Source organism: Lutra lutra, chromosome 5, assembly GCF_902655055.1.
Source record: "Lutra lutra chromosome 5, mLutLut1.2, whole genome shotgun sequence".
NCBI lineage: Eukaryota > Metazoa > Chordata > Mammalia > Carnivora > Mustelidae > Lutra > Lutra lutra.
This window is the reverse complement of record NC_062282.1, coordinates 81,574,693-81,602,276: the sequence shown is the minus strand read 5'-3', so window position 1 is coordinate 81,602,276 and position 27,584 is coordinate 81,574,693. Positions and strand designations below refer to the sequence as shown.

Below are 27,584 nucleotides of genomic sequence, written 5' to 3'. Positions count from 1 at the left end.
CAGGGAGCCCCACTCTCCTCCTCCTCTGCCAGAGTGTCCTCCTGCCCTCTCTTTCTGAGCCCTCTGTGCTCACAACAGAAGGTGGGAAGTCCGTTATAAACCCGGGTTCCGGGCTGCAACTCTGAATATGTCCAGAATGGACACGATGAATGAGAAGACTCGGTAATAGAAGCCAGCCTGGGACATGTTACAAGTTCTAAACAAATGATGTACAAACCTGTGGGACACACCGAGCTGTGTGGGGGGAATGCCTGTGTTGTGGCTCTTTGATTATCCCGCATGGTATAATGAACTTCTACAAAAGAGTGGTTTTGAAAAAAAAAAAAAAAAAGAGTGGTTTTGAAAACCAAATTCAGGAAGAATAAAAACAACTATAGCTTCCAGGAGATAAAGTCAGAAACATTAAATAGAATATGGATTTCCGGGGCTTGGTTGATATGCCTCACAGCTCCTCAAGTTCACCAGCATTAGCACTTTCCTAAAAGAAAGCGAAGCTCTCCACAGCAGGTCAAAAATCAGCACTGCAGTTGTTACTAGCGACCACAGGGACCCAGACCTGGAACTGTGAGCATGTCTTTACACTCTTATTTGAAGGAATATGAAAATAGGCATCATGTCAAAACTTTATCAGAAACTCAAGAAACAAACGTGCCACCAAATGGAAAAGTCATTTAATTCAAAAATCATACTTCCACTAGTTTCATAAGGATTGTCACATAAACCAAGCAGATGAAAGAAAGCCAAGTTTCAGAGGCCACTCAACAGAAACTGGATTTTCCTTATAGGTACGCTTAGTGACGCAAAAGCACATTTAAAAAAAACAGCCTCAACGTGGCAAGACTATTTTACTAAGAACAGAGAAAAAGTTCTATTCTAGTCACAAATTACTTTTTAATTACAGAATTGGATTCTACACACCAGTCAATATTCAATACTGAAGTTTAAAACAGTGCATAATTTATGGTTTAAAAAAATTAAAGTGCCATTTTTAAGTACTTTATTGATAATCTATCACACAGCACTTTACAGTATACTCAAAGGTAGCCTAAATTAGGAGATAAACATGCAAATATTTTCTTCTCCAAAATCTGGACAAAATGTCTTTTAGAGTGCTTGTGACTACTAGCCTAGTAGTAGCTACTAAAGGTTTATGAGTTTGATCTGTTTTCCTACACGACTTTTAATAAGTTAATAAGGAATACAGCTGTAGATAATAACCATTTGATAAATATGAAGTTTTAAAATGGCACTTAATTTACATCTTTGATCATGTTGACAATCAACAGCCTCTCGTTTCTCTTGTTCTCCAATTTGAAATCTTAAAAGGCTGTCAAGTCTCAGCGGCCGCCAGCTTCCGTGGGCATCTACATGAGCGTCTGTGTCTTTATTGATGTCGATGTATGTGCGCATAAACACACATAATACACAGACACTTTAGAGTCACCACATGAACCTCTTTCCACAGGTACCAGTGTGATCCTGGCATCTGGATACCCAAGGGAGTTGCTCTTAGGTGTCTGTAGGGACAACTTTGTAGAATGTCTTGACCTCTCCAGGACTGCTCCAGGGAAATGGAACATTTTGATTATCGATACTCTGGTTCTGATTACATTCAAAAGAATTTTCATGTAATAGTAACTGCTATTCTTATATGGGTCTAGGACTACCCCAGGGCTTTGGTCACTATAGCATTCTACCTTGAAAGGCATTTCCATCTTGTAGAGTGCTATTAAAACTTTCATAAAAGTATCAGTTGTGAACTTTTTCTGTGGTCAATTGTTTCCTATTAAGAACTATATTTAATCCTCCTAACCAGCACCCCCCACCCAGTTCTTCAGTGTGGTTCACCTTTCTCTTTTTCTCCACTCCCTGCACTACTTGACATCCAAAACTTTTCACCCCAGAATACAGCACTTCCATCGGAAGACCACATTTCAGCCAGGGATGGCAGCTCTGAATGACATCTGGATTCTCTATATGGTCTCTCCCTCTGCTTTGGGAAGTTCTTTAGTTAGATAAGTACTGTAGGCGGCGAAAGGAGAAAAGCTAATTATTACTTGTTGGGAGTCTCGTCTCAGGCATGCTGTAGGATTGTGCAAGGTTCATTGCTCTGCTGTTGTCATTTTGATGCTACAGTTACAGAGAAGTGGTTCAGCACCCAGCCGATCAGCATGGCTGCCAAACACATTTGAACGCGAGATGAATTTTTTAAACACCAGCTAAGGGTGTGTGAGAGGACACCCAGTTGACTTAAAAGACATGTGGGGCAAGGTTGTCTAGGTAACTGATTACTGTCAAGTTTGCCAAAGATGACAGATAACTCTGGAGATAGAATACCTGGGACATTCCTTTTAAAGTTAGGTAGTTATTTGGTTTCTTCAAGGCTGGCTACCTACTGCAGTAATATGGTTACTCATAAATATTCTGTACTAGGGCGAACTCTGTGTGCCATGGTGGCCACTGTTGTACCTAGGACTCCTGTTGTCTATGAAACTGTTGGTCTAGACTTGCTTTTGGAAACAGAAGCCAGAGGATGAAAAGTACCAATAAAGAGTCATGAATAGGGGAGCAAATTACCTTTAGCTGGTTATTTCTGTCTCCCCATGCTTCAACCATAGATGTTTTTGCAGTCTCTGTAGTCAAGACAGAACTTCTGGGGTGACTGGGCTTGCTGTTGTCAGGAGACGCAGTTCGTAAAAGGACTTCCCTCTGAGCTACAGGCATGGCGCACAAACTGTGGAGTCCTGGGCATGCCTGAAATGGTCTTGTCAGTAGCATGGCTCTGTCCTGCCGATGCCAACCTGCCAATGCTTGATTGCTTAGCTTCTTTCTGTTTGCCTCTCTGTCCAAAAAGCACTCAGCAAAAGGGAATGAACTAGAATTACGTTGTAAAAGACAGTTTGGTCTGACAGAAGTAAATGCATATTGGCTGCAGAAATATTAAAACACTAAGTGAGAAACTGGCTCCAATTATAAGATACTAAGGAAGGCTGTGCTATACAGGATCTGTCCCTATACATTGATTTTTGAACACAGAAGAGAATATCTTGAGCAAGGGATTTGGGGGTAGGGATTTGAAACTAGTATCTTTCACAGCATGGAATTCTGTAGCTATAGACTTCTTTGAGTACCTGATGGACAAGTGAGACGAATCATGATGCCCAAGTAAAGATTCGGGCTCTGTGTGCTTCACTGAAGTGCCTTACAGAAGAAACACAAGGTTCCTGGGAAAGCTCAGGGATCTTGGTCCACAGTCCTCCATCCTGATACCTTGTTCACTCTCCTAATCTGCCCCAAATTCCCTATTTGAGCAGAATTAGGAATGGGAGAGGGGCATAGACAGTAAAGAGAGTAAAGCCTCCTTTTAGTCATCAAATTCCTTCCCTGTTTCTTGGCTCATATTCTTAATGGTATCTCCAGTTCTGCAGCAAATGAGGAGGAGGTGAGCGTGGCTGGGGAAAGGGAGCAGAGCAGCCATCTGTCACAGCCCCAGCATGGCCACAGGGAAGCTGGGAAGGGGTCTACCTAAAAATTCCCGTTGGCGGCAGTTCCTTTTCCCTCCGGCTTCAAATCAGAGCCAACTGAAGAGGGAGGGACAGGCTTCCAAGCGGTCAAGCTGGGGCCAAGTGTTGACAGCTATGCTTCAGTGAGGAGCTCCCAAATCAGGGCCTGGGCCTTCTGCTCCTCCATGTTAGCTCTAGTTAGGGTTCCAGTAAGGCAGGTGACAATCTAAAACATCAAATGTGTTAAAAACAACAACAACAACAACAACAACAACAACAACAACAACAACAACAACATTATGTGGGGTTCCTGACATTTAGAAAGCACAGTGGACAGACCATGCTTGTCCCTGCAAGCTCCACTGAACAGGTTCTGCAGCTGTCCCAAGTCTACAGGGAGTAAGTGTAGCCAGTTGGCATGTTCTTTCTTGGGTTTTCAGTGATAGCTTTCCTGAGTCCTATCTTGGACTTATCCAGTCTTAATTCTTGCTCTCTGAATTGGTAGTGGTAGTGTCTCACTTGCTGCTGGTTGAACTCTTGCATGATAGCTGGGTAATCCTTGAGCTGATCAACTGAATCACAATGACAAACTCCTTTAAAGTCATCTATAAAGCTCTATCAACAGCACAGCCTACATCCCTTTTAGAGTTTTTCTTTTATTTTGGGGTTATACGAAACTTGAGATGAAAAAGAAAGGAAAGAAAGGGAAAGCAGCAGCATACTGAGGACCCAAGATCCTAAGAAGCCAGTTTTTCCTAGAAGGTAGACACACACATGACATTTACAAAATAGTTCAGCCTCATGTGTACAGCCTTGGAAGATGTGCAGAGGAGTAAGATATAAGGAACATGCGACAACCCCGTCGCCTTCTGTCCTGACATCTTGGGGTACCAAGAAATACACCTGAGAAGAAAAATGGAAAAAAAAAAAATCTAACTCCTATCCCCACCTATTTGAATCCTGAGCTTCATCTTACTACTGAGCAAGAATTCTTCGAAAAATTCATTGCCTGAAAATGCTCTTTCTCTCTCCAAATTCAAAGCCCAAGAAAAGTTGAAAAACACATGTGGATAAAGACCACCGAATACAATCAGTGTGTCACGCCCACCAACAAGAGCCAGCAGAATCCCTAGAAACGTGTCCTCCTTCCTCAAGGCCAGAGAAGGGATGACCCTGACTCTCTTCAACCTTGCCTTCTCCCTCTCCCTCTTACACACACCTACTCAACAATCAAAGCTTAAATGTGTGGAGTGCTAGCTTAAAGATTATCAAATATAAAACTTCACCATATAATATTTCAAATCACTCTATTTACAAGTTTATCTTTTCAAAAAAAAAAAAAGCAAAAGATACAGTAATTCAACACAATTCAAGTTTTTCTTTTCTTCTTTCAACTTCCCTAAAGAGGAGTTCCAGAAGCAGGAAACACTCTGGGGCGATGCTGCCAACCCGAGGGGCTCCTGGGGAGCTTGAGAGTCCATCATTAATTTGGAGTCTGTCTGCCCAGAGTCACTCTTGCAAGGACATTCTAAAGTGGAAGATACTGGGAACTCTGTTCCTTTGAAGGCCAAGTGAATGTGATATGTCCAGACCCAACTTCCCCACTCCTGGCAGTCTTGCACAAGACCCAGCCCCTTCTGGACCAGGAAATTCTCTTTCTTAGAAGGTACCCATGTCACCTTCCAAGCCCCAACCTTTTGGTGTTCTCCTGGATCAAAATGGCTTACAATATTAGTCTTGTGCCTCAAAAGCCTGAGAAACAATTCCCTTTTTCTGAGTGGCAGTGAACATATATGTCCTTTAAAACTACAGGCCATACAGTTAGCCTGGGAATCATCCTTGAAAGCTGCCAGGTCACCAGTGCTCAGCAGCCCAGGGCACCGCCAACGTAAGTGAGGGGCTAGAGGCAGTCAAGGGCAGGAGAAGGGACACGGAACGGAAGACCATGAGTGAACAAGTCGAGGGGAGGAGAGGATGTCGCCCATGAGGAGGCAGCACATTGCCCCCTAGAAGGAAATACTAGTTGCATGGAAGAGCAGAAGTATTAAGCCTGTATGTAATTTAATCTCAAGAGGTTACTAGAGTTTGTTCCAAATATATCCTGATGCTGCTAAAATTCACCAGAAAGGGAAGAGTTCCCAGCTGCTATTCTGTCTGCCCCAAGCAGACCACTCTAATTCCTTGACCTTCTGCTTCAGGAGGTTGGCAAATCATTCAAAAAATGACCAAAAAGGGGGAAGAAAAAATATGTCATGCAAAAAGAGTGGTTTTTTTGTTTGTTTTTTTTTTTTGTTTGTTTGGTTTCAGAGTAGGTTGGGTTGCCGTGGTTATGAGGTGATGGCAGCTCTCGGTGGCAGAGAAGTTCCTAGCTTGGGAGGAGGAACATGGGCGGAGGGTGTTCCCTTGCACGAGAGGACAGAGCTGAATTCTGCTGATGTTTGGCCAAGGCTGCTTGGAGATGGTGAGAGATTGCATCTTATGTAAACAGTGCTGTAACCCCTCTCTCTCCTGCATGCAACCAGACAGACCCAGCTGCCTGTAGCACTGTGGGTCTCAAGTATTTAGAGGTGGAGTAGAGAGAGTGTCAACTGTAAACAGAAGCAACGGGCCCAGCCTGGGCCTCAGAGCCAATGCCCAGCCCTGTTAGACTTAGCTACATTACATGCTCTTGAGGACTACATACATCTTTCTTACTTCCTTTTTTGGATTTGGGTGACTATTGAAACAAAATGAATGCTCCCTATTTAGGGAGCTAAAAGAGAGGAACGACTTTGCAAGCCTTTCTCTTGATTATTGAAATCAAATGGCCTCCACTGCTGATTTACTTCTGTTCTGTGCAGTATCACCACATGCCAGCTGACATGATCATGGGGATGGGTGACACCAGAGTTCATAGAAACATTCGTGTTGACAGGTGGTAACAGAGTCAGTCACCCTGCATTTCTCAGTGGCAAAGAGAAATGGCCTACAACACTGGAATCAGCAGTTGTCATGGACACCATGGAAAGCTCAGCAGGTCTGCTGGGGTCACCAGTTAGAGGAACTCCACGTAGTTCTCAGGTATGAGGCCAGTCTTTCCGTCGAGAGTCCCCTCCAACCAGCCAGGCTCCTGAGATGGATGAACTGTACCGGAAGAGGGGAGAGAGCGAGAAGAGAAGATGTTACAGGTAGGGCAGGTGGTAGATGTGTGTGCACATGAGAACAAATGAGTGCAATCGCTTGTTATATTTCACATTTCCAGGACTTGTTTAAACCAGGGGTTCTTAACTTTTTGTGGGACATAAGCTTTTCAATAAAGGTTATGCCAAATGTTCTTTGTAACAGAAAAGGAAACAAAGACGTTCCAAGTTTTACATAGAATTTTAGGAGTTTCCTAGACTTTCTGAAGTTGCTGGTTTAAACCAGAAAGAGGTGACAAATCTCTACTTTTTAAGGTTAAAAGTCAGTTACAGTGCTCCATCCATAAATTTATCTAACCATCCATCCATCTAGCCATCCATCCACCCAACCCATCTATCTACCCAGGACTGCCTTTGTACCCAGTGGAGTGCCTTGGAGGAATGCTAAGAACTCGTCTTTAAAGATATCTAGAATGCATTTTACTAATCTAATTATGAATTTCACTTCCTTTTAAATCCTTACCCTCTGCTTCCAGCCTCCCTGCAAATTGTTTGGTTTTTTTTGCATAGCCTTTGAACAGCCCCCTCTCTGTTCCACGCATACCCTTAGTTTTCTTTGCTGTTCTCTAGAATTTTCCTCCCTCCTACATACGATACTGAAAGCTGTCTTCTTCCTCTCTCTCTTGCAACTTTCAAAATCTCCAGTTCTTTGATTTTTCAATACCCAAAAAACAAAACAAAACAAAACAAAACACACTAATTTCTGTGCTATCACAATTCATCTTCATGGAAATTAGTGATATTGTAAAGATTATATAAAATCTAGCTGAGTCTGCAAAGTTCAATAGCAGGAAGAAAAAGAGAAGGAATCATGGGACCTGGAAATGGGGGGAGGGTGGATATTCATGCCTGTAAACTAGGAATATACAGATCACTCTTAATGGGAACAGCAACGTATTTGCTCTTAGTGTGTTAGGAAAAGTCCAATTTTCTGAGATTGTTTGAAAAGAATGAATTTTCTCTTATTCCCTTCCTAGGCTAATTAAGTGACTTCCTGAGCTTGTTTTAGAAAAGCATTTCCGCCCCCATTGCTACTATATAACTCTAGTTTCAGTTTTTAGGGAAAGAAACAAGAACAGAAACAAAAGGAAGCAATGGGGGAGTAGCAAAAGGACACACATTGAGGCTTATAGGAGATCAACTTCAATGTAATCTTGAAAGCTTCTTCAGGAAAAGACAAGCTCAAACATCTATTAGTTGGCCTCCACAATGCTTGCATAATTTTGTATCACTAGGCTTCATGAATAAACCAAAAATAGTAAGGGTACTTTGGATTCATGACGCCCACACAAGGAGGAGTCTGGAAGAGAAGTGCCGCGGAAGAACACAACACAACTTAAAGGCAGTCCGTCCTCTCCAATGATGAAACTCTCAACCTACCTCTAAGATACTAGCACCCAAACACCATCGCCTTCTGCCCAGCCACCCAGCTCACAATGTTAAGATCACTTAATTTCTGTACCTATAAACTGGTACTCTGTCAGTGAGTTCTTGTGAAGTTCCAGGGGCCAGCATGGAGAAAGCACTCAGCAGAGAGCCACGACACAGCTGGGCTAGTCAACAGGGGATCCTGCATCATTTCACCAGTCACTTGGACTGCTCAACAAGGCTCTCTCCCAGTAATGGCCTGGTCTCAATACCCACCCAAGCTTTGGGGAACCTCAAGTGTTCAGAACCAAAACAAACAAACAAACAAACTCACTCCCCAAAATGAAAGGCCTAGAAAGAATAACCAACCAACCAACCAAAATAAAAACAAAAAAAGACGCCTTCCACTTTACAGCAGAGCTCCTAGTTGAATTGTTACTCCACCAGATAAACGTAGTCCCTCACTTTCAGACATTCTCCCTTCCTGGCCAGCTGTTCAAACACATCTCAGGTGTTGAGGTAGTAATGTCTACAAACATTAAAAATGGAATTTGCAGAGTAAGGGAAGAGTGAGAAGGGATAAAGGAGGCCCTCCATATTGAAGAACAGGAGCTGTGTCACAGGAGACGGCAGGGGACAGTGCAGCCCTCAGGTTAGACTGGGATTCACGGGGGTCTTCAAGCTGGGTTCCTCAAGGCATGGTAGCAGACTACCCAAATCACCTAGATGGTTATTAAAACTGCAGTCTTGGACCCTAAGGCATACCACTTAAAACACAATCTCCAGGAGGGAGGCCCAGGGATCTGTCTTTTTAACTCATCCAAAGAAAGGTAAGGGTTATGACTTTTCTGTGCCAAAATGCCTCTGTAACAAGGGTGGTAATAAGAAAATGCAAATTCTCATTCACTCCTAGAGGAGGGAGGCAACATCAGATGTCCTCCCAGCTTCTGTTGTCTTCTGTTTCCTGTCCTCCCACTTCATGGCTCAGCTGAAGCCCTACTTCCTTCATAAATACTGGCATGGATTCTGGTCTACCGTACCTGTACCCTCTTTTCTCCAAACTCCTGGAATGCTCATGGTACATTCTGTACATTGTTCATGGGTCCTATTAACACTGTTTAAATGTGTTAAGCTTTGCTTCCCCCCTTTTTTAAAGGACACTTAGTCTGTACTGTGACTCCCCTCTGCCTGGTGAATTATGACAGAAGCTAACAGATAGTGCCTGGGAAGGAGCCAAAGGACTGAGAGCTTTAGAAAGACATCAGTTTATTTGATCCTAAAGATCCTAGCTTGCATTTTACTATCTGTACTTCACAGATGAGAAAATTAAGGCTCAGAAACGTAAATTAATTTGTACAGCAGGATCACAATGGTAGAACTAGTGTTTGAATCCAGCTTGTTTGACTCCAGAGATCATGCCCTTTTACAAACCACTGCATCTATATTCAACCAGAGAATGTGATCTTTGGGGATAAGAATGATACATATGCACATACTAAGAATGCACATATACATATATATGTACATGCCAAGTGGTGGCTTTTTGCTAATGCTTTGCCTGCACCAACTCCTTTCATCTTCAGAATGACTCTGGAGTTGGTTCTGCTATTATCCTCATTTTACTGATGAGAAACTGAGGCTCAGAGAGTTTAAGCATCTTGCCCAATATTACACAGCTGACAGGGGATGGAGGTGGATCTGAACCCAGGGCATCTGACCAAAGAGGCTGTGGTCTAACCACTATAGCTTTTGCCTAGCCCAGTGCTTTGGATGTCAGTGATGCTCATAAGTACTTGTTGAGCTCAACTGAGCCAATGTCCGACTTTCTGAATTGCACCAATGTCCAATGTGCTATATAAACACACGGAGTGTTTCCGTGAGTTGCCCAGGCAGCTCTCCAGCCCAGCAAGCATCTAATATAAGCTGCCGCTGACATGGATGTGCTTTCTGCCAACCACTTTCTCTCAGCTCCAGCCACACACACTTCCTATACCCCTACACACACAACTCACACTCTCTCCTTTCCTTCTCTCACTGTGGACAAGAAGCAAGCATGTGGCTACGATCTCTAATGGCTGACTGCTCCAAAGGGAAGCAGCACTGGCTGGAAGAGGCAAAAACCCTTGTGTAGCTGAATACATTTACTCATTTAGCAAGCATTTATTAAGCACTTACCCTGTGCCAGACACTGTGCTAGGGAACCCTGGCCACAGTACTGAGCAAGCAGAAGGATTCTGCTCTTGGATCAAGGCAATATATTAATAAAGAAGCACATAATTTTAGGGAGTGATGAGGGAAGAGAGAGAGACTGGGATAGGGATGCAGGTATGGAGAGGAGCTCAAAAAAGCTAAAACCTAAAGGATCTAAAGGAGCTAGCCAGGCAGCAGATAATGCAAGTGCAAAGGTCCTAAGGTGGCAGAATGCCTGGTATGATTTCAGAACAGTGGTCTGCAAATTTTTCTCAAAGAGCCAGATTGTAAATGTGTGTTTCTACTCGACTGTGCCATTGTAGCTCTATAGGTAATATGCAGACAAGAGGCATGGGTAGCTAAGCTCCAATAAAATTTCATTTACAAAAACAGTCAGTGAGCTGGATTTGACAGGTCATAGTTTGTTGACTGTAACTGAGAACACAGGGAAGGCCTGTGAGGCTGCAGTGTATCGAGTGAGGAAGGGAAGGGCCGGGGGTTGGGAGCTGGTCTGTGGAGGCACCCACCAATAACTGTGGGAGGAACAAGAGACCAGGAGTATGTGAAACAGAATAACATGGTGTGATTTCCAAACATCACTCTGGCTGCTGCACAGAGAATGGGTTATGGGGACAAGAGTTGACATGACAACTATATAGGTAGCTGGTGGAAACACCTGGGTAAGAGATGGAGGTGGCTTGGGTTTGTGTTTGGATTTGGCAGTAGAGACAGCTGTGGAGTCCAAAAGACTTCACTGAGGACCTCCCCCCAACACCCCACTGGTGGAGTAGCTCAGTGGTCCCCTGGGAGGGTGTTCTCTATTGCGGAAACCCAGGGCAGCCCGATCTTAACACTCATGCAGTACCCCATACCCTGGGAATGAATGGATCCAGCCCACCTCAAATCTTGAGGGAAGTATCCCAAGAACCCAATTTTAGTGACTACCATGTGAATTTTCCAGGTACCACTAATCACATTGCCATAAAATGACTAATGTTCCTGAGAACACAACTTATTTCTCTTTCCAGTTACTATCTGAGGTGCTCCTGGTGAAATGGGCTATTTCCTAGTAGACTGGCAAGGGCTGACAGTGGAGTTATTTCCGAGTATTGCACACCCATTCCCCCCTGCGCAAAGTCCAAAAGCTGACTGAGCAGACACCTCAGATTCACAGCACAGGGCCCTGGAATCCAAAGATTTGTTGATTAATCATTGCGAAATAACAGAGTTTCCCCTCAGGGTGCCCCTCCTTCTTCCTCCTTATTCATTCTTCCTGATCCTGAAAAAGACAACACACAGGAACTCTAACTCTCGAAGCCTGTCATTAAGAAACTTTCTTCCTATTGGTCTGATGATTTAATCTCATAGCTACAGAGCATCCAACTTAAACAGCTCTTACTGATGTCTCCAGAAACAAACTAGCAAGGGAGAGAACAAGGGAAATGATCTCCCTGCCTAACATGCTAACAGCTTTTTCTCCCGTAATGCCTGATTTCTCCAACAGATGTGAAGGGAGGGGGGAAATGGGGATATGTGTAGCATTTTCTAGGAATCACCACAAAAAAGTGTATTCATGGGGTGCCTGGATGGCTCAGTTGGTTCAGCATCTTTTGGTTAACTTTTGGTTTCATCTCAGGTTGTGATCTCAGGGTCCGTCCTGGGATCAAGCCTGGTAGCAGGCTCGTTGCTCAATGGGGAGTCTGCTTGCTTGGGATTCTCTTTCTCTGCATGTCCCCATTCCCCTCCCCCCCCGCCCATCATGCATACTCTCTTGTTCTCTCTCTAAAATAAATAAATAAGTAAATCTTTAAAAAGTGGATTCACATTTTGTCAGATCCTTCTTTGACTGCAGCTCAGTCAACACTGAGAGGTGTTTTCTTTGGGGTGTCATTTTACCTTTTGCTCTTCAGGGAATGTGAAAGGGCATTCCTGGTTAAAAACAAGCTGCCATGACTCCCAGAGATCACAGGAAGGCATGGATAAGGTCTCTGACTCATTAAACCAAACCTCTTTCCCGCTCTCCTTTATCATTATAGGATTTACAATGATGACCAAGTTGTGTGGTGCATGCAGCCTCAGGATGTGCTAGGCAGAGCACCCCGTAGGGAAGGAAAGGACTTGGCAGTTAAAAATCACCTAGGTTTCTTTTCCTTCCTCTTTGGTTACCTACTTAAGCTGCTTCAAAAAGGAGACTTAAAAAGGTGGGAAGGTGACATGAAGCAACCTCTCTGTAGAACAGTCTGGAAGCTCCTTCAACTGTTTAACCGAGTTTCTGTGGGATCTAGTAGTACCTCCGCCCTCGCCCAGGTCTATCACCAAGAGACCCGAAAGGTGTCTCACAAAAATCTGTACGTGCACGGTTACAGCCGCATTGCTCCTCACAGCCAAAAAGTAGAAATAATCAAAATGCCATTAACTGATGAGTGGATAAATAAAATGTGGTGTATCCACACAAGGGAAGACTACCCAGCAATAAAAAGGAAAGAAGTCCTTATGCACACTCCAACAGGGATGAACCTTGAAAATACTATGCTAGGTGGAAAGAGCCAGTCGCAAAGACCACATACTGTCTAAGTCCATTTATATGAAATACCCAGGGCAGGCAAATTAATAATGATAGAAAGTAGAGGAGTGGTTTCCTGGCTAAATGGGGGAGGACTGGGGGTGAATGGGGAGCATGGCTGCTAAGGGGCACTTTTGGGGATGATGAAGATATTCTGGAATTAGATAGCAGTGATGGTTGCACAACTCTGAATATACTAAAAACCATAGAATTGTACATTTTAGATGGGTAAACTGTATGGTATGTGGGTATCTCAAGAAAGTTGTTTGGGGGGGAAAAAAAAGGAAGAGGGTTACCCTTGAAAAAAGGAGTCACAAACAAGATACACACACATACACATACCTTTTGAAAGTTTAGACCAAGTTTGCCCCTAAGATCAGGGGTCCTTTGTGCAGTCACAGGGAATAGCTGATAGGAACATGACAGTCCCCGGCCCACAGGAGCAGTGAACTAGGGTTCAGAGGACAGACTTTAAGTTCTGGATTCACCTGTAAACGTGGGAATGTCTCAAATCCTGCCCATCTCTAGGCAGAAGGCCTGCCCCTGCTGGCAGGCAGGACACAGAAGGACTGTATGCAGCCCACGCGGGTCTGTCTGCTGGGAACGCTGTGTCATGTTAGGGCTGCGCTGGGACTCCACCACGTGGGCCTATTCAGGCAGAGCACACTTGTCAGTGACATGGCTCTGGACAGCCTTCCGTGGACCCATGTCATCTCAGGTCTGCCAGGGCCGGAATGCTCCAGCTGCTGACAGGAGAGGCAGCTCAGCTGGCTGGCTGTGCACTTGGATATGTAAAGCACCCAAGTGAAAGTTAATGGAGCGAAGGTTTAAGGACAGTGTTTGGGGGCTTAGAGAACCATACAAGAGGACACATGCCCAGCAGGCCACATACAGTCATGGTCTCACCCCAGCTCCTGCGGGCTCAGAAGGTCCTAGTGTGACCTAGAAATCCCCCAGGTGCTCTGTGACCTGTCTCCCCATGCCTAATTATTATCTCTGCAACGCTGAATGCAGGGCTGGGCAAACAGGGGGCTGCCCCTTCACATGGAGGTGCACTCAAGACCGTCCCCAGGAGTCAATCTTTACTTGGCTTAGAGGCTGCTAAAGATAGCCAGGACTCAGAGGGCCAAGGTGTGGTACCTACTGACCAGGCAAAAGGCAGGCCTGTGTTATAAGAGGGACAAATATAAAAGGGTCACAGTGAGCTATGAGAACATCAGGCTCTTAGATGGGCATAATGATGGCAATCATCATCATGATAATAACACTGAATGCTTAATGTGTTGAGTATGCTCTTAAATACATGATGTGCACTACTGCAATTCTCCCTCACAACCCTCTTATCTTTATGTGGTAGAGGACAGAACTGAGGCACAGAGAGTTTGTCACTGCTGGAGTTCACACAGAAGCAGGTAGTTGAGCCTGGAATTGCACTTTGGTGGCCTGAATCTAGAGCTCAGGCACTCCAGTGATAGGTGGGGGCCTTGGCTGCTCTGTATTTCTGGCTCTCGAGCAGGTGGCAGGAGGTGTGACCTAGGACAAAGTGGGGCACTCAGCCCTGAAGGGGAGTGCTTGGGCGACAGGCACTCAGCCCTGCTCAGAAACTCTGCCACTACCCCACCGGAGGTTAAGAAGGCAGCCCGTGAAAATGTCTGCTTCCTGAAATCAGGCAGCAGCTCTGGGTTTCTCCTGTGGGCAAAACAAGGGACCCTTTCACCCAAGGACCCAGGAAGATTAACCCCAAAGGAGAACTTCATCTGGCAAAAATCTCAGCTACAACAAAGACTCTGGCTTTTTCCCAGAATCCTAATTTTTCTCTTAGGTAAATGTTAAGTTATGACAAACTATGACATCAATAGTCACTTTGAAAAATACTACCTTTTCCTTATTTTCAGGAGGAAAACAAACAAACAAAAAAAAAACAAGAAAAAGGTACAGCAAGTAAGACTGGTTCCCAGTTCTACCATGCGGGTGTCATGACTCCATTTTCACACAGGATACTTGAGCAGCACAGCTGGGAGTCTGCTGGGAGATGGCCCCGAGGGAGTCGACTCTACACTGCCAACAGTCAGGGGGAGGACAAGCATGGCTGCATGGAGGCTCACTGACCCTGAGCTTGCCCAGTGCCCTGCTAGCCTGGAAATAAGCCTCACCTGCTATGGAGAGTGAATGCCACTGAACCCAGGAGGAAAAGAGGCACAGACCCTGTGTGCTTCAGTCTTCACCCTGAGCCAGCCACTTGCAGGATCCCTGTTCTCTGCTCTGCTATCTCCTATCCTCTGTCCAGTTCCCAGACTCTCAAAGCCACTGCCAGGTGCTGAGAGGAGCCCTGTCCAGGTTCACAATCATTTTTCATGTCCAATACAGCTCCATGAGGCTGAGTCTATCCAAGTGAAGACTTCTGTACACTGTCCTACTCTTGACAACGCCTCTAGAAGTCCTGCTGCTACTCCCCTATTTTGGGGAAACACCCCCCCCCCCCCGCCCCGCCCTACCATACTTCTTTTCAGTCTTACCCATTCAAGAGAGAGAGACTGTATTTTTTTTTTCCTCGTAGAACTTTGAAAACTTCAGGGTTTTTTTTTTTTTGCTCTCCTACCCCTCCCATGGCTCTGCAAGGGGATGAGAAACTCACCATTGTCGAAGACCGTGCCTGCTGTGAACGAGAGCTCTGAGTCATGTTCAGCTTTGCAGGCATATAAGGCTTTTGCCTTCCGGAACGGTGTGCTGTGTGAAAACAGGAGTTTATTTAGCAGTATTTTTAAACCTTCTGAAAGCCCCAGATATGTAATCTCTCTCATCCACTTCCCTGCAAGCCACCTAGTTGTCTCTTGCGGCAACAGCCTGACAAGGCAGCCAGATGGCAAAACATGAGGTGGAAAAGTTGCAAAGGTCACCAGAGAAAAATGAGAATTATTCAGAGACAAGACATAAGCCCTGAGAAACTACACTTCTTGTGGGGTCACCTTGTGTCATGTGAAACTCTGCCTAGGAGTTACAACACCTGAACAGTGGGAGTATAGGCTGAGACCCATTCTTGGAGCAGGAGTAGTTTGGGGAAAGGGAGGTTGGGCAGGAAAGAGCTTCCCAGTTGCTCTGGAGAGCACTCATAACAGACCTGGCTGAAAATTGGCAATGCTCAGTGAGTCAAAAAGCAGAAATTCTAATAGCCATGTTTCGGCTCTAGGCCACGGGCTGACATTCGCTTTCTCAGATGTCACTTATTTCTCATTGGGCTGGTGGAGCAGGATTCCAGAGCTGGAACTTCCCGACCCCCAGGGTAGGGCAGGGAACAGACAAGTTGTGTGTGTGAGCACTTACATGAATGTGTGTGGGGAGCGTGGAGAGGAAGAAGGGAGGGGGAACATGACGTATATATGTGCATCAAAATAATTTCTGAAAAGCTCTCAAAGTGACTCTAGTGTGCAACCAGGGCTAAGAACCACTGTTCTAGATTAGGGGTTGGCAATCTTCTTGCTCTAAATGGCCTAGCAGTGAATATTCTAGGCTTTGTGGGCTATAAGAACTCTGTTGCAATTACTCAGCTCTGCCTTGTGGCATAAAAACAGCCACAGACAACATGTAAATGAATTTGTATGGCTATGTTCCCTCAAAACTTTACTTAGAAAAAACAGGTGGTAGGTTGGACTTGATCTAAAGAGTAAATTGTTAAGAACTGGTAAATCCTATTACCTTCTATCAATTTTTGCTTTGATATCCAAATAGTTCCAAATGATCTATGGACTTCTCAAGGGTCATAAAACAAATAACATTGAACAGTCAGAAGTTGACTCTTTATTTGCTAAAAGTAATCTCTTCTCCCTCTGAAGAAGCACTTTTAGGAGCTCAGGGCAGAATAACAAAAGAGCAAGTAGGTCCTCTGGGTTAAACAATTATTCCAGGGATGGATTATTTACTCCAGCTTCATCTGACTAACAGAAAGCCTCCAGGAGCCGGTGATGCTAAGTGCCCTCTGGCACACTGACTTCTAGCAGCCAAATGAGATTTAGGTGAGGAAGGTCTGGTCTTAGGTAAGCCCAGATAAAATCACAAGAGGCAGGGGTCTTGGGTCATTATGACACTGTTATTTCTCAGAGTCACCAAATCCAGCTTCTCTTTGGGAAGGAGAAGCCATGGATGGATGGATGGACACTTATACTGGGACCAGGCATCAGAAGGTCTAGTCTTGGCTCCATGAAAACCGAAGGAAAGATAGTTTAAAAGTTCTGCTGCACACAATGATCATGATAAATGATTATCTAGAACTGTTGCTGGGCATAGTTTGCCATTCTTTTCTCTGGTCTTCTAGTGGCCAACAGATGATGGCCAGGTGGGAGAAAATTAGGAAAGTGGGAGAAAATGAAGTGGATTCACTGGGAATCAAAGAAAGAAGAGCCATCAAAATTCCTGAGGTTTAAATGGAAAACAGCTCTTTCTGGGGTAATTGTCATTAATCTCAGAATAGAGCTCTGCACCAGAGGCATATTCTGTGATCTAACTGAACCAAGTCTGCATATTGTCAGGAAGGGCCAAACATCCATTGTGCAACTTTCCATGGAGGGAAAAATTGTTTTTGTTTTTGAGGGAGTGGGAGCCAAGAGGAGGAGTTGCCTGGTTATAAAAAGTGATAAAATGGCCCATATCCCATAATGGCAGGCAAGGAGAGCCTGGAAGGTAGAAGGAGAATCCATCTGACATTAACCTTGGTCACTGGCCCCTGAGGACAGTGCACAGCGGGTGGGTAGAGTGCATAGACCAGGGACGAGAAAAATCAAAGGTGAGGGTAAGATTACTGAGGCAAGCCTCCTCCAGCTGGATTTTCATAGAGGTTACTTATTAACTTCATTAAATAAAAGGAATGGGACAAAATGGGCAAACCAGGGAAGCCAAGTGGGGTATCTGGCAGGAATCAAGCAGAGGGAATGGTCTCAGGTGCTGAAGTTTATCATTCAAGAGGAGTAAATTTTCTACTAATGTTAGGCTTTTGGAATTGAATCAAGTGACAATAAAATAATCCATTAAAAATAAAAACAAAGATCAGGAAAGGGACTTGCTTTTTTCTTAGATTAACAGGTGACTGACCATCTACAAGAAGGTCTTTTCCCCTGAGACCTCCTTTTCCTGTTTCCCAGGACCAGGGCTGCCAAATAAAGTACAAGACACCTAGTTAAATTAGAATTTCAGATCAACGAGAAATGCTTTTGTAGTAGAAGTATGTCCCAAATACTACATGGGACCTACTTACAATAAGAGAAACCATTTCCCATTTATTTACCATTCAAATGTAACCGAATATTCTGTATTTTCATTTTATTTGCTAAACATTTGCTAAATCTGGCAATTCTATCTGGGGGACAGTCTTATCTTTTTTAAAAGTTTGTCAGCCCAACAGGTCCAGGGTCCTATGTTATATTCACTCTCAAAAGCCCCAGTAGTTTGCTTAAGGTAGGGTTCCTACCAAAACAGATCCTTTTGGCACTGAGGTTGTGTTTGTAGGCTTTGGCTCTGACTTAAAAAAATTAAAACTCCCCACACCAAGCATCCTTGGCTCTGTGGCTCCCCATTCTCTGCAGTGCATCTCAACACTGGACACAGAGAGCCTTAGGTGCCTTCAGCTGCTCCTGAAACAGTGCCCTTCAGACCTCAGCTGGCCTTCAAGGGCATGAACAAGTTTGGAACCTTCTGCTGGTTCATTTTTAATTTTCGCCTCTGAGGATGGCACAAGGCCAGAAAAGCACTCAGAGGAGCTTCCCTCAAGTGCCCTTGCAAACCTTGCAAAATGACGACCCACTGTCCATCAGATGACACTACAGGGAGGTGGGGCCAGCCAGACTGGCAGGATGCAACAGCTTGATCATTCAGGCCCCACTGCTAGGGACCACTGTGTAAAGGGAAGGTATGGTTTAAGGGCTAGGAGCTTCTCTAGGGGTAACAGGAAAGGGAAGTGTGAAGGGAATATGCTTCTATGACCCTTCCTCTGCTGTGCTATTAAAGGCATCTTCCTTCCTGCGCTTGAACTAACAAGCACTGAAAATGCTTGGAAGAGTGGAGAGGGAGTCAGTCCCAGAGGAGACATTACGTAGAAGTTCACAGGACCATTTATTAGGTCCTACGGAGTATTTACTTTTTAAAATCTCTGCCAGGGGGAGGAAATCTAAAGCTGCATGCTCTTGAAGTGGATTTGGGGGAAAGGCCCCATTGGACCTGAACAACAGGTATGCTCCCATCTCTTGGCTGCATACCCCAATGGCAGTTAGGGGACTTTAATCCTCTCTGTTGGCTAGGTCTGATGGGCTAGCTCCCAGTAGGGTCTCCATCTGTGCTCACCTCAGCACACACACTTAGCTCTGTGACAGCTGATTCCAAGCCCCAGTCTGCTTTTCCTATTTCAAAATGGCAGATTCCTAAAGTGTTGTTGAATGGTATCATCCAAATGGTGCTATTTTAATGATGGCCAGAGTGGGCAGTTCTGAATAACCACGACCCCAGACCTACTACAGTAGCAGATCCTACTGCCACCGTGCTTTGTCAATCACGAAATACTTTGGGAGATGGAAAGGAGTAGCTAAAGAAAGAAAAAAACAAACAAACAGACCCTGAAAATTTGTTGGGTGATGGAACAGAGTACAGAGGTGGAGATACTGGTCAGGCAACAGGCCCCCAAACTCAGAGACACAAAAAAGTGAACATCCTGAAAGCATAAAATATGTTCAGCTTTTTACCTGAATGATTCTACCATTCTGAGTCCCCCAGTCCATTCTGTTCAAGGGACCAGTGTTTTGAAGATTTTACTTCCCTTTGTTCAAAATGAAGGAAACACGTTCTGCTAATGACCAAGCTTCTTCTATGAGTAGTGACACATATTGGAAGGTGGCTGTAGTTTGCTGTGGTTCAGGTCTTCATTGTGGAATGAGTGACTGAACTGCTCTGGTTAGATCCATGCCATATCTCATGTCCTAGAAAGTTAGTGTCTCCCAAAACACCCAGAATATGTCTAAGAAATAATGAGGAAATAACTTGAGTGTCAGAAAAATAGGGTCTGAATTTTAACTTTATTCCCAGGATGAGGATAAGAGTGTATGAAAAAGCTACCTTGCCCACCTTCCACTGCAAAGCTAGACAGAAAATCAGGAAGAGCAGGGCAGGCTCTGCAGCTAGGAGTGGCATGGAACCTTAGGTTTGGGGACACCCACATGTTTGGAGGAAAGAGTGCTGAGTTGAGGACAAGAAATCCTGAATTCTGGATGGGCTCTCATCCAGTGGTGGGACTACAGTCAACTCTCTGTGCCTTAGTTTTCTTTCTCTGTAAGACAGTTCAGGCCATTTCTCCTCTCATTCTCACAAGATGATAGAATGCAATGATAGACTGGAAAGTTCCTGGAGAAGAATAAACTAATATATACACCTATATATATAAATAACATGGGTTTTCTTTTTTAAAAGTGAGACTCAATGTTACAAATTATTTAAGTCTCTCTGCTGGACCCATCCTTCAGGAAAAAAAAAAGCAGTTATGAGAAAAATTGATGGACGAGAAAATACTGTTAAGGCTCCAGGGGCTTATGATGCTTTATGATTGGGCTCTACATTTTAGTTGTCTGCAAGCAGAAACTAAATTTGAGAGAGACACACAGCCTTAGGATCCATATAGCAGAGAGATTCTGCAGGGAATCTTTATTAATTTTTTTTTATTTAAATAGCTTCTTTTCTCTAAAGAATTAAGTCTAGACATCCTCAAACCAGAGAAGAACTAGATCAACCCTGAGAAAGAGGTGCTGCCTATTCCCATGAGTGTTAAGGGTCCATGATGCATGGAGATCAGAGCACACAGAGGGCAAGGAGGCAGCCATGATCATTTAAAGAGAAACTGCTTCACATCTCCATCCTTTATTCCATTACATTCATCTCTCTCGTGATTCTGGTCTTAGCAACTAGGGGTCAATGCTCATGGCCAATAGTCAAACCCCAGAAATAAATGCTGCCTGATGCTACTTGATAAAAATGAGGGAAGAAAAGGCCAGCACGTGTCTCAGCACTGTTCCCTCTGGTATTATCTTATACCAAAGCACAGAGAAAGCTCCATGACTCAGAGAACAAGGGCCCATCCAGGAGGCACTCTTTCCCCAAACTCCAGGCATCACAGATTCATTCAGAAATTGGAGGAAGGGTTCAGAGAGATGTGGAAAATGCCATGCTGGTTCATGCACATGTCCCTCCCAGCTTCGGTCTCTTAGGCTGGAATTATAGGAGGGCAGAGGTTAGCCACCCCCACTGTTCCTGACCAGCTTTGGATAAACAGGAATAGATCGGTCATCATCCATGATTTTACCTGGAGTCTTCGCGAACCGCTTCTTCTGGCCTGTCAAAAAGCAAGTGCAGGTTTGGATGGCGGGGAACAAAGTTGACGAGGAGGCTGAACACTGCATGAAGAGAGGACCAAGCCAATGAGAGAGCAACGGCAGCAACAGAAAACCAAACAAACCCTGCAACAGACCTGATGGGGGATGAGTCGCTGGACGTGGATGAGGTGGGCATAGGGCTGGATGGCGCCGAGAACATGGGCCAAGATGGCGAGAGGGGTGAAGTTGGGCTTGGATTCGGGGGGCTGCAAGACAGAACAATCGGAAAACTCGTCAGCACAGAGGGAAACCACAATGGGGGCATGAGGTACATGGGAGGCCAAATGATGGGGAGCTGGAGCAGACGAGGAGCACTGAAACCCGGCTGTGTTGTCAGTGCCAAGTCACATTTCTCCAGACCAGACCTCGGTATATTCCAAGTAGCGCCTCTTCTGCAATTCCTTGGAGTATTAAGGAGTTTCTCTGTCCTGCAGAACAGCTGCTTTCTAGGTCACAGAAGCTTTTTCGATGGTGTGCCTTGCCCACTGGTGGAAGATGCCCTGGGCCCATGTGTGTGAGCTCCCACTAATACCCTAGCACCAGCCCATGTGGAACAGGGCTAGTTTCTAAGAGGCCTTCAGGTTCCACTGCTGTGAGAGTGTTTTTAAAGTTGGATCTCAGCAAAAATGACCATTTTTCTGGGCCACATGGGCCATTCAGCCAGAAAACAATTTCCTGTTTACATTTTTAACTAAACGGGCTATGTGCCATTGGAGACTCAGAGAAGCAGTGCATCAGAAATACGATAGCGGATGAAGGACGGGTCTGGACACACACCTCTCAGGAGAGGGCACACATTACCCACAGCATTGTGGTTCCCCTGAGGTTTGCTTTCCAGGCCTGCCCTTTCTCTTTTCATGGATTTTGGGCATTGTGATGCTCTAAGTAAAAGCCCCACAGGGAAGGCAATGAAAAAATGAGGAACAGAAATCTTCAATCTGTCATTTTGTTCTTTGATGGGTAGCTGATCAAAAGTTTGCAGGGGAAAGGTTAAAATTACTCACTGAAATACCGCTTGTGACTTTTAACTGGTCACGCTAGCCCTTTGACTTATTTCTACAAATTACACAAACAAACATCTTAGCAACTCCATAAAATCACATTAAATCACAGATAGTGGGAAGACCAATGACTGAGAAAACAATGTGGAAATCGCCCAGCCACAACACCCCCTGTAGTCCTGAGCCTCAGCCAACTGCTGGAATGTTTGATCCAAGCACTTTATCGGGGGGGAAAATGACAGCAATCCAATTCCAGTGCAACAGACTCTCTAAACATAGTGCGATTTAGCAAGAACGCATAAATGTTCTACTTAATGGGCCATTCTCAATTCAGACATGAGATCTAATAATGGTCCTAATTACCTATGGTTGTAACATTCATTCTCATGGAAATATACAGTAAAACCTATCACATGAGTTCACCAGAAATCTACAGACTAAATGAATGAAACACTTACTTAATGCCATTATGTACATTATATTTCTAGAACATAAATTCTATAAGGGCAAGGATTTTTATCCATTTTGTTTACTGATCTATCTCCAATGCCTAAAATAGTGCCTGTAAGTATTCAAGAAATAATTACTGAGTAAATTAATAAATCTCATTTAACTTTCCCAACAAGCCAAGACACACAAAACAAATGTGGAAACTTGGGGCCAATTTGAGGCTTGCCTCTAAGTGACAGGGCCGAGGTTCAGACCCTGTTCCCCTGGCCCTCAGCCCTGGGATCTGGCCACCACGGTGTCCTATCTCTAGGGTAGCAGGACTGGCTCTATTCCTTTATGCTGTGCCAAACTTCCTTATAGGCTCGGTCACAGCACTAGAAGCCTTCTTAACCACTGATTTACGAGTTTCCTTTAGATCTCTGCCACATTTGCAAAGGAAAATGGGAATGTAGCAACAGACAGATTCAATAAGACTCAACACATTGTAAATTCCCCAATCCTGCCTCCAGTCTTCTCTCTGGTAGATTCACATAGCAGATGGAATTCATATAATATAAGAGATTAAATTCTAAAAATATGGCTTTTTTCTCTTTTTCTCAAATAATCCAGCAAAAAGCTACGGAGCATACAATATGTTCAAACACAATAAATGGAAAACAATTTAGCATTTGCCAAGATCCCTAACCTCAAGAGTTCCCAATCTATTTAACAAGATCGGACTGACCAAAAAACAACTATAACATAAGACAGTATGATTTGGCAGCTGAGGGATAAGTTACTCTCTTATTAGTTGAATACCTGCTCCTGCTTGACTCTGTCTCGAGTCCTGAGAGAGAGTGCTGCCTCATTTTAACTGTGCAGTCCTCACTTTCTTCTATAGCTGCAGCTGGTGAGTAAGACCTTGCTCTCTCAGGCCTTTCCCCACAACACACCCCTCTTGATAATGACCTAGCAGGCAAGGCCTGGCCATGACTTCCAAACTGCAATCCAGTCCAGGAACCCAAGCTCTGACCAGGGAAAATTTGCAAGTTCAAGAGAGCAAGCAGCCCAGGCCAAGAGGCCTGAACTCATCTGTTCCTCTGGTCAGTGGTCAGCACAGGACAATTAAAAAGTCCTTAGGACTTTTTTTTTGTTTGTATTCTTTTTTTCTTTTTAGTGGCTTTTATAAGTACAAAACACCTCCAGCTTCCTATCTCATTTGTACAAGAATCATGCCTTTGGCTAAAGGCATAGCTGGGGACATACTCTATGAACACAATGTGGGCTCTGAATGTTTTTTCACATCCATGCCTATCAAAGTGGTTCTTGGCCAGTAGTACATGGCTGAAATTATCTGGGGGTACAGTTGGAATTCCAAGGTATTTGAAACCATTATAAAAACTTACTCTTCAATCTCCATGTCAATTATTGTAGTACTGACTATCATTTTTAACAACTAATAAAATTTCATTTGTTTGCTTGTGTTTTACTCATAGTAGTGACATTTATTTGCTATAAAATGACCACAATTTAAAATTTGTGATGACTATATTTTACTGTAACAATAAAATGCACACTCCACAGTACTCTGATTTTTTAAACTGCTGGAATTATGCTTTTTACTCATTTGTGTTCAGAATCATGTCAATGAAACTCATGAACAGCAATATTATAGAACATGTGTTATTTATTTAATGATGGATGTCTATAGTAAAAGAATGACAATAATATATAACTATTATTCCAAGAAGCAAGGAATACATTTTATTTTAATTGTGATACAACTCAGAGAACATATAAGTGGGAAATAAGATCACACAGATGATGCTAATGGCCCAAGACTGTATAATCTTTCATTTCCCTTCAGTTCCAAAGTGTCTGGCTATAGCTTACTGAAAAATGACAACAGCAGACAAAAAAAAAACCCCAAAAAAACAAAACAAAAACCAAAAAACAAAAAACCAAACAAACACAAAAAACCTCTCCCTTAAAAAAAACTAAAACAAAACACACAAACAATAAAGGTCAGCTTGCTACTGGCTCTGAAGCTGCTATCAAATTCTCACTTTCCCTAAGGAGGCCAAAGATAACAAATGACTGAGGTTAGGATAGGAGAAGATAATTTTGTAACTATAGTCTTAGCAGATGAGCCCCTAAGGCCTTTCTACCATCTTCAGAGTAAGGCTGTGAGTATCTGAGCTGAATGCCCCAGCACATTTTTCATTCCTGGGGTTCTGCCCGTGCCCTACCCCTCTCCCCGCCCCCTTTAAGGCCAGCTACAATAACAACAACAAGAGCTTAAACTTTAGCATGAAATGAATATTTGCTGTTTTAGTTGGGATTCAGCTGGAAGGCTTATAATAGTTTAGTCTGCTGGTCCACAGTGTCCTCAAAAGGAGTCATACAGTCCCCATCAGTCCTGTTGACATTCAATGGACAGTGAAGAAAGAATGGTTTAGGAAGATAAGGCTCAAAGGCCTGGCAGCATGTTGGGTTGTGGCCAATAGTTCAAGTACAGTGTGTGGCATTATCATCAGCTTGACACCCTTCTGTGGTGACTCATTTGAATGATGGAATGTCTGGTATACCAGCCAGGGCACGCCTGCCTTACTATGGACAGTGCTGCCCCAGCAGGCTCCCAATCTCATCATGCATGTGGCAGACCCAGGCTAGTCTCCACTCTATGGCTTTTAAAACCTGGGGCAAGATGAGCAGTAAGCTGACCATTAAGAAGAAAGCTATTCTTTGAAGATTCTGATACTCAAAATTATAGATGGCCTTGTAGAAAACTAGAAAATACCAAAAATCAAGAAAAAGCAATATAATCATAATTTATAACCACTGATAATCATTAATAATATCTTGGCATATCTTCTCATTTTGGGAGGAATAAAACTACATAGTAGCCTTTTTTTTCCACTTATTTTTTTTTTAAGATTTTATTTATTTATTTGACAGACAGAGATCACAAGTAGGCAGAGAGGCAGGCAGAGAGAGAGGGGGAAGCAGGCTCTCTGCTGAGCAGAGAGCCTGATGCGGGGCTCCATCCCAGGACCCTGGGATCACGACCCCAGCCGAATGCAGAGGCTTTAACCCACTGAGCCACCCAAGCACCCCCTTTTTTCCACTTATTAAAGCATTTTTGAATATCATTAAATAGCCTTTGCTATCACATTCTTAAAATGGCTAGAGGGGTATTTTATCATATGGTATATACCCTGATTTATGCAACCTTTCTCTTATTGTGTATATTCAGATTATTATGTCCCTCTAGCTATCACAAAAAGTGGTGCAACTCGCATCCTTGTTGAAGATCACTGAATGTATGTTTCCTTAGCATAAATTCCTGGAAGTTAAATTACTGGGTCAAAGGCTAGGAGTCCTTTTTAAGGGTATTGATACATCCTAGGAAATAGCTTTGCACAATGGTTCTGCTGAACTGCATTCCCACCAACAATTCCTGGAGGCTGTCCCTTCCCTCTCACGGTCACCTGAGCAGCAGGAGGCATCATTAAAAAAAAAAAATTAGACTTTTTTTTTCTTTTTTTCCCCTGTTGGGCTCTACTCTTTCTTAGCACTTCTAGTGATGTAAAAATGAATACAATTCCCTTCTCTTGTTCTGTTTCGATCTGGAAGCAATGTTTAATTTTCCAAAGGGCATTCTGCCAAGAAGGTAGTATAGGGAAGGACACAAGCAGGTAGACAGAGAAGACAATGTAAACCTGGAGAGTTAGAGCCCTCGTCAAATGGTGTGGCTGACCCAAGGGAGAGTGAGAGTGACAGATGGTCAGCCTATTCCTGGACTCTTAAAGATGGGACTAACTAGGAGGGATGAGGTATAGAAGAATGTCCGGATAGTCTTCTGCCAGGGGTGTACTATGGAGAAGTCAAAAAACTGGCATTTGCTCCTCTCTGCCAGGCACTGGACTGTGATCTACGGCCCAGGTTCCCAGTCACATATGTTGGGCTTGGGCAAGGACTGTGAGATCACTAGCCCAGGACTGACCTTAATGTACCATCAGTCTTCTCTTCCCAATTAAGTACAGAATAGGAAGGTACTATTAAATCCAAGGGGGTATGCTTGTCTTTTCCCCCACCCCCTGCCCTTTCCTCCTATGAGAGATCAGAGAAAATTCCATGAAAACCAGTAATGTCTTATTTAATCTAATCCCAAATCAGTGAATTATTCTTCCTTGGAAAATATCCCTTTATGTCTTGATTTAAGGCACCATAAAAAAAGAAGGGATATCAAACCTCAGCCAAGGAAAGAGGGCCAAAAGGAATACTGATAAAATGGATAGTGGTGAATCCGAGCAAATGACAAAAAAAATGATTTTAATTTGTTAAAAAACTGACCACATATTTTTCACATGTGTCTGCTGCAGCTGTGTCAACACAGAAATCCTATATATGTGTCCCAAACTAGTGAATTTTCAGTATGTGCTTCACAGTCTAATTAGAGGGAAAACACACATGCCCCTGAGCTGTATCATTCTGTGTTCTTTTGACTTTTACCAGTATGCATAGTATTTACAGATTCTTCCCCTCATCTAATATACTACCTAATATATCTTAATGTGCATTTTTATCCTAATGTATTATCTATTTTAATGTGCATTTTGATCCTGTCAATGACAGTCCTGATTCTTATTTTAATGAGACAAAATGATAGAATCCCCTTAAGGCCTTAGAAATTATAGGCAATCACTTTTAAGATAGTTTTTAAGTGATTTGCTTTTAAAATAGTTCAATTCATCTAGAGTGTAGTAGTTCCCTTTCTTTTCTGAAGCATAAATTTCAAACAAAATTTAAACTCGGATGGAGTGTGCTGGGAATGGCAAATAATTCCATGATTTAAACAAAATTCAAAATCTTAGAATAGAGCATCTGTCATCCTTAAGGTTCTCCAAGTCAGTAATTTGAAACTTTTCATGTATAATAATACAGAAACG

At 43.6% G+C, this 27,584-nt stretch overlaps 1 protein-coding gene across 8 annotated transcripts in view; it reads right to left on the bottom strand.

Annotated features, from left to right (window-relative positions):
- Nucleotides 1-649: 649 nt before the first annotated feature.
- The window catches only part of ARHGAP26 (Rho GTPase activating protein 26), a 445,619-nt gene continuing 418,684 nt past the window's right edge, over nt 650-27,584 (bottom strand). For 3 of the 8 annotated variants that reach the window (XM_047730367.1, XM_047730370.1, XM_047730369.1), the window contains exons 21-23: nt 21,298-21,408; nt 15,439-15,530; nt 650-6,626 (exon numbers count right to left, since the gene is read on the bottom strand). In XM_047730367.1, the coding sequence (XP_047586323.1) occupies nt 6,538-6,626; nt 15,439-15,530; nt 21,298-21,408 (292 nt within the window). In that variant the 3' untranslated portion in view covers nt 650-6,537. Of the gene's footprint in view, nt 6,627-13,145; nt 13,292-15,438; nt 15,531-21,132; nt 21,409-27,584 lie in introns of those variants that run through there. The other 5 variants (XR_007127482.1, XR_007127483.1, XM_047730366.1 and 2 more) reach the window with 5 other exon arrangements.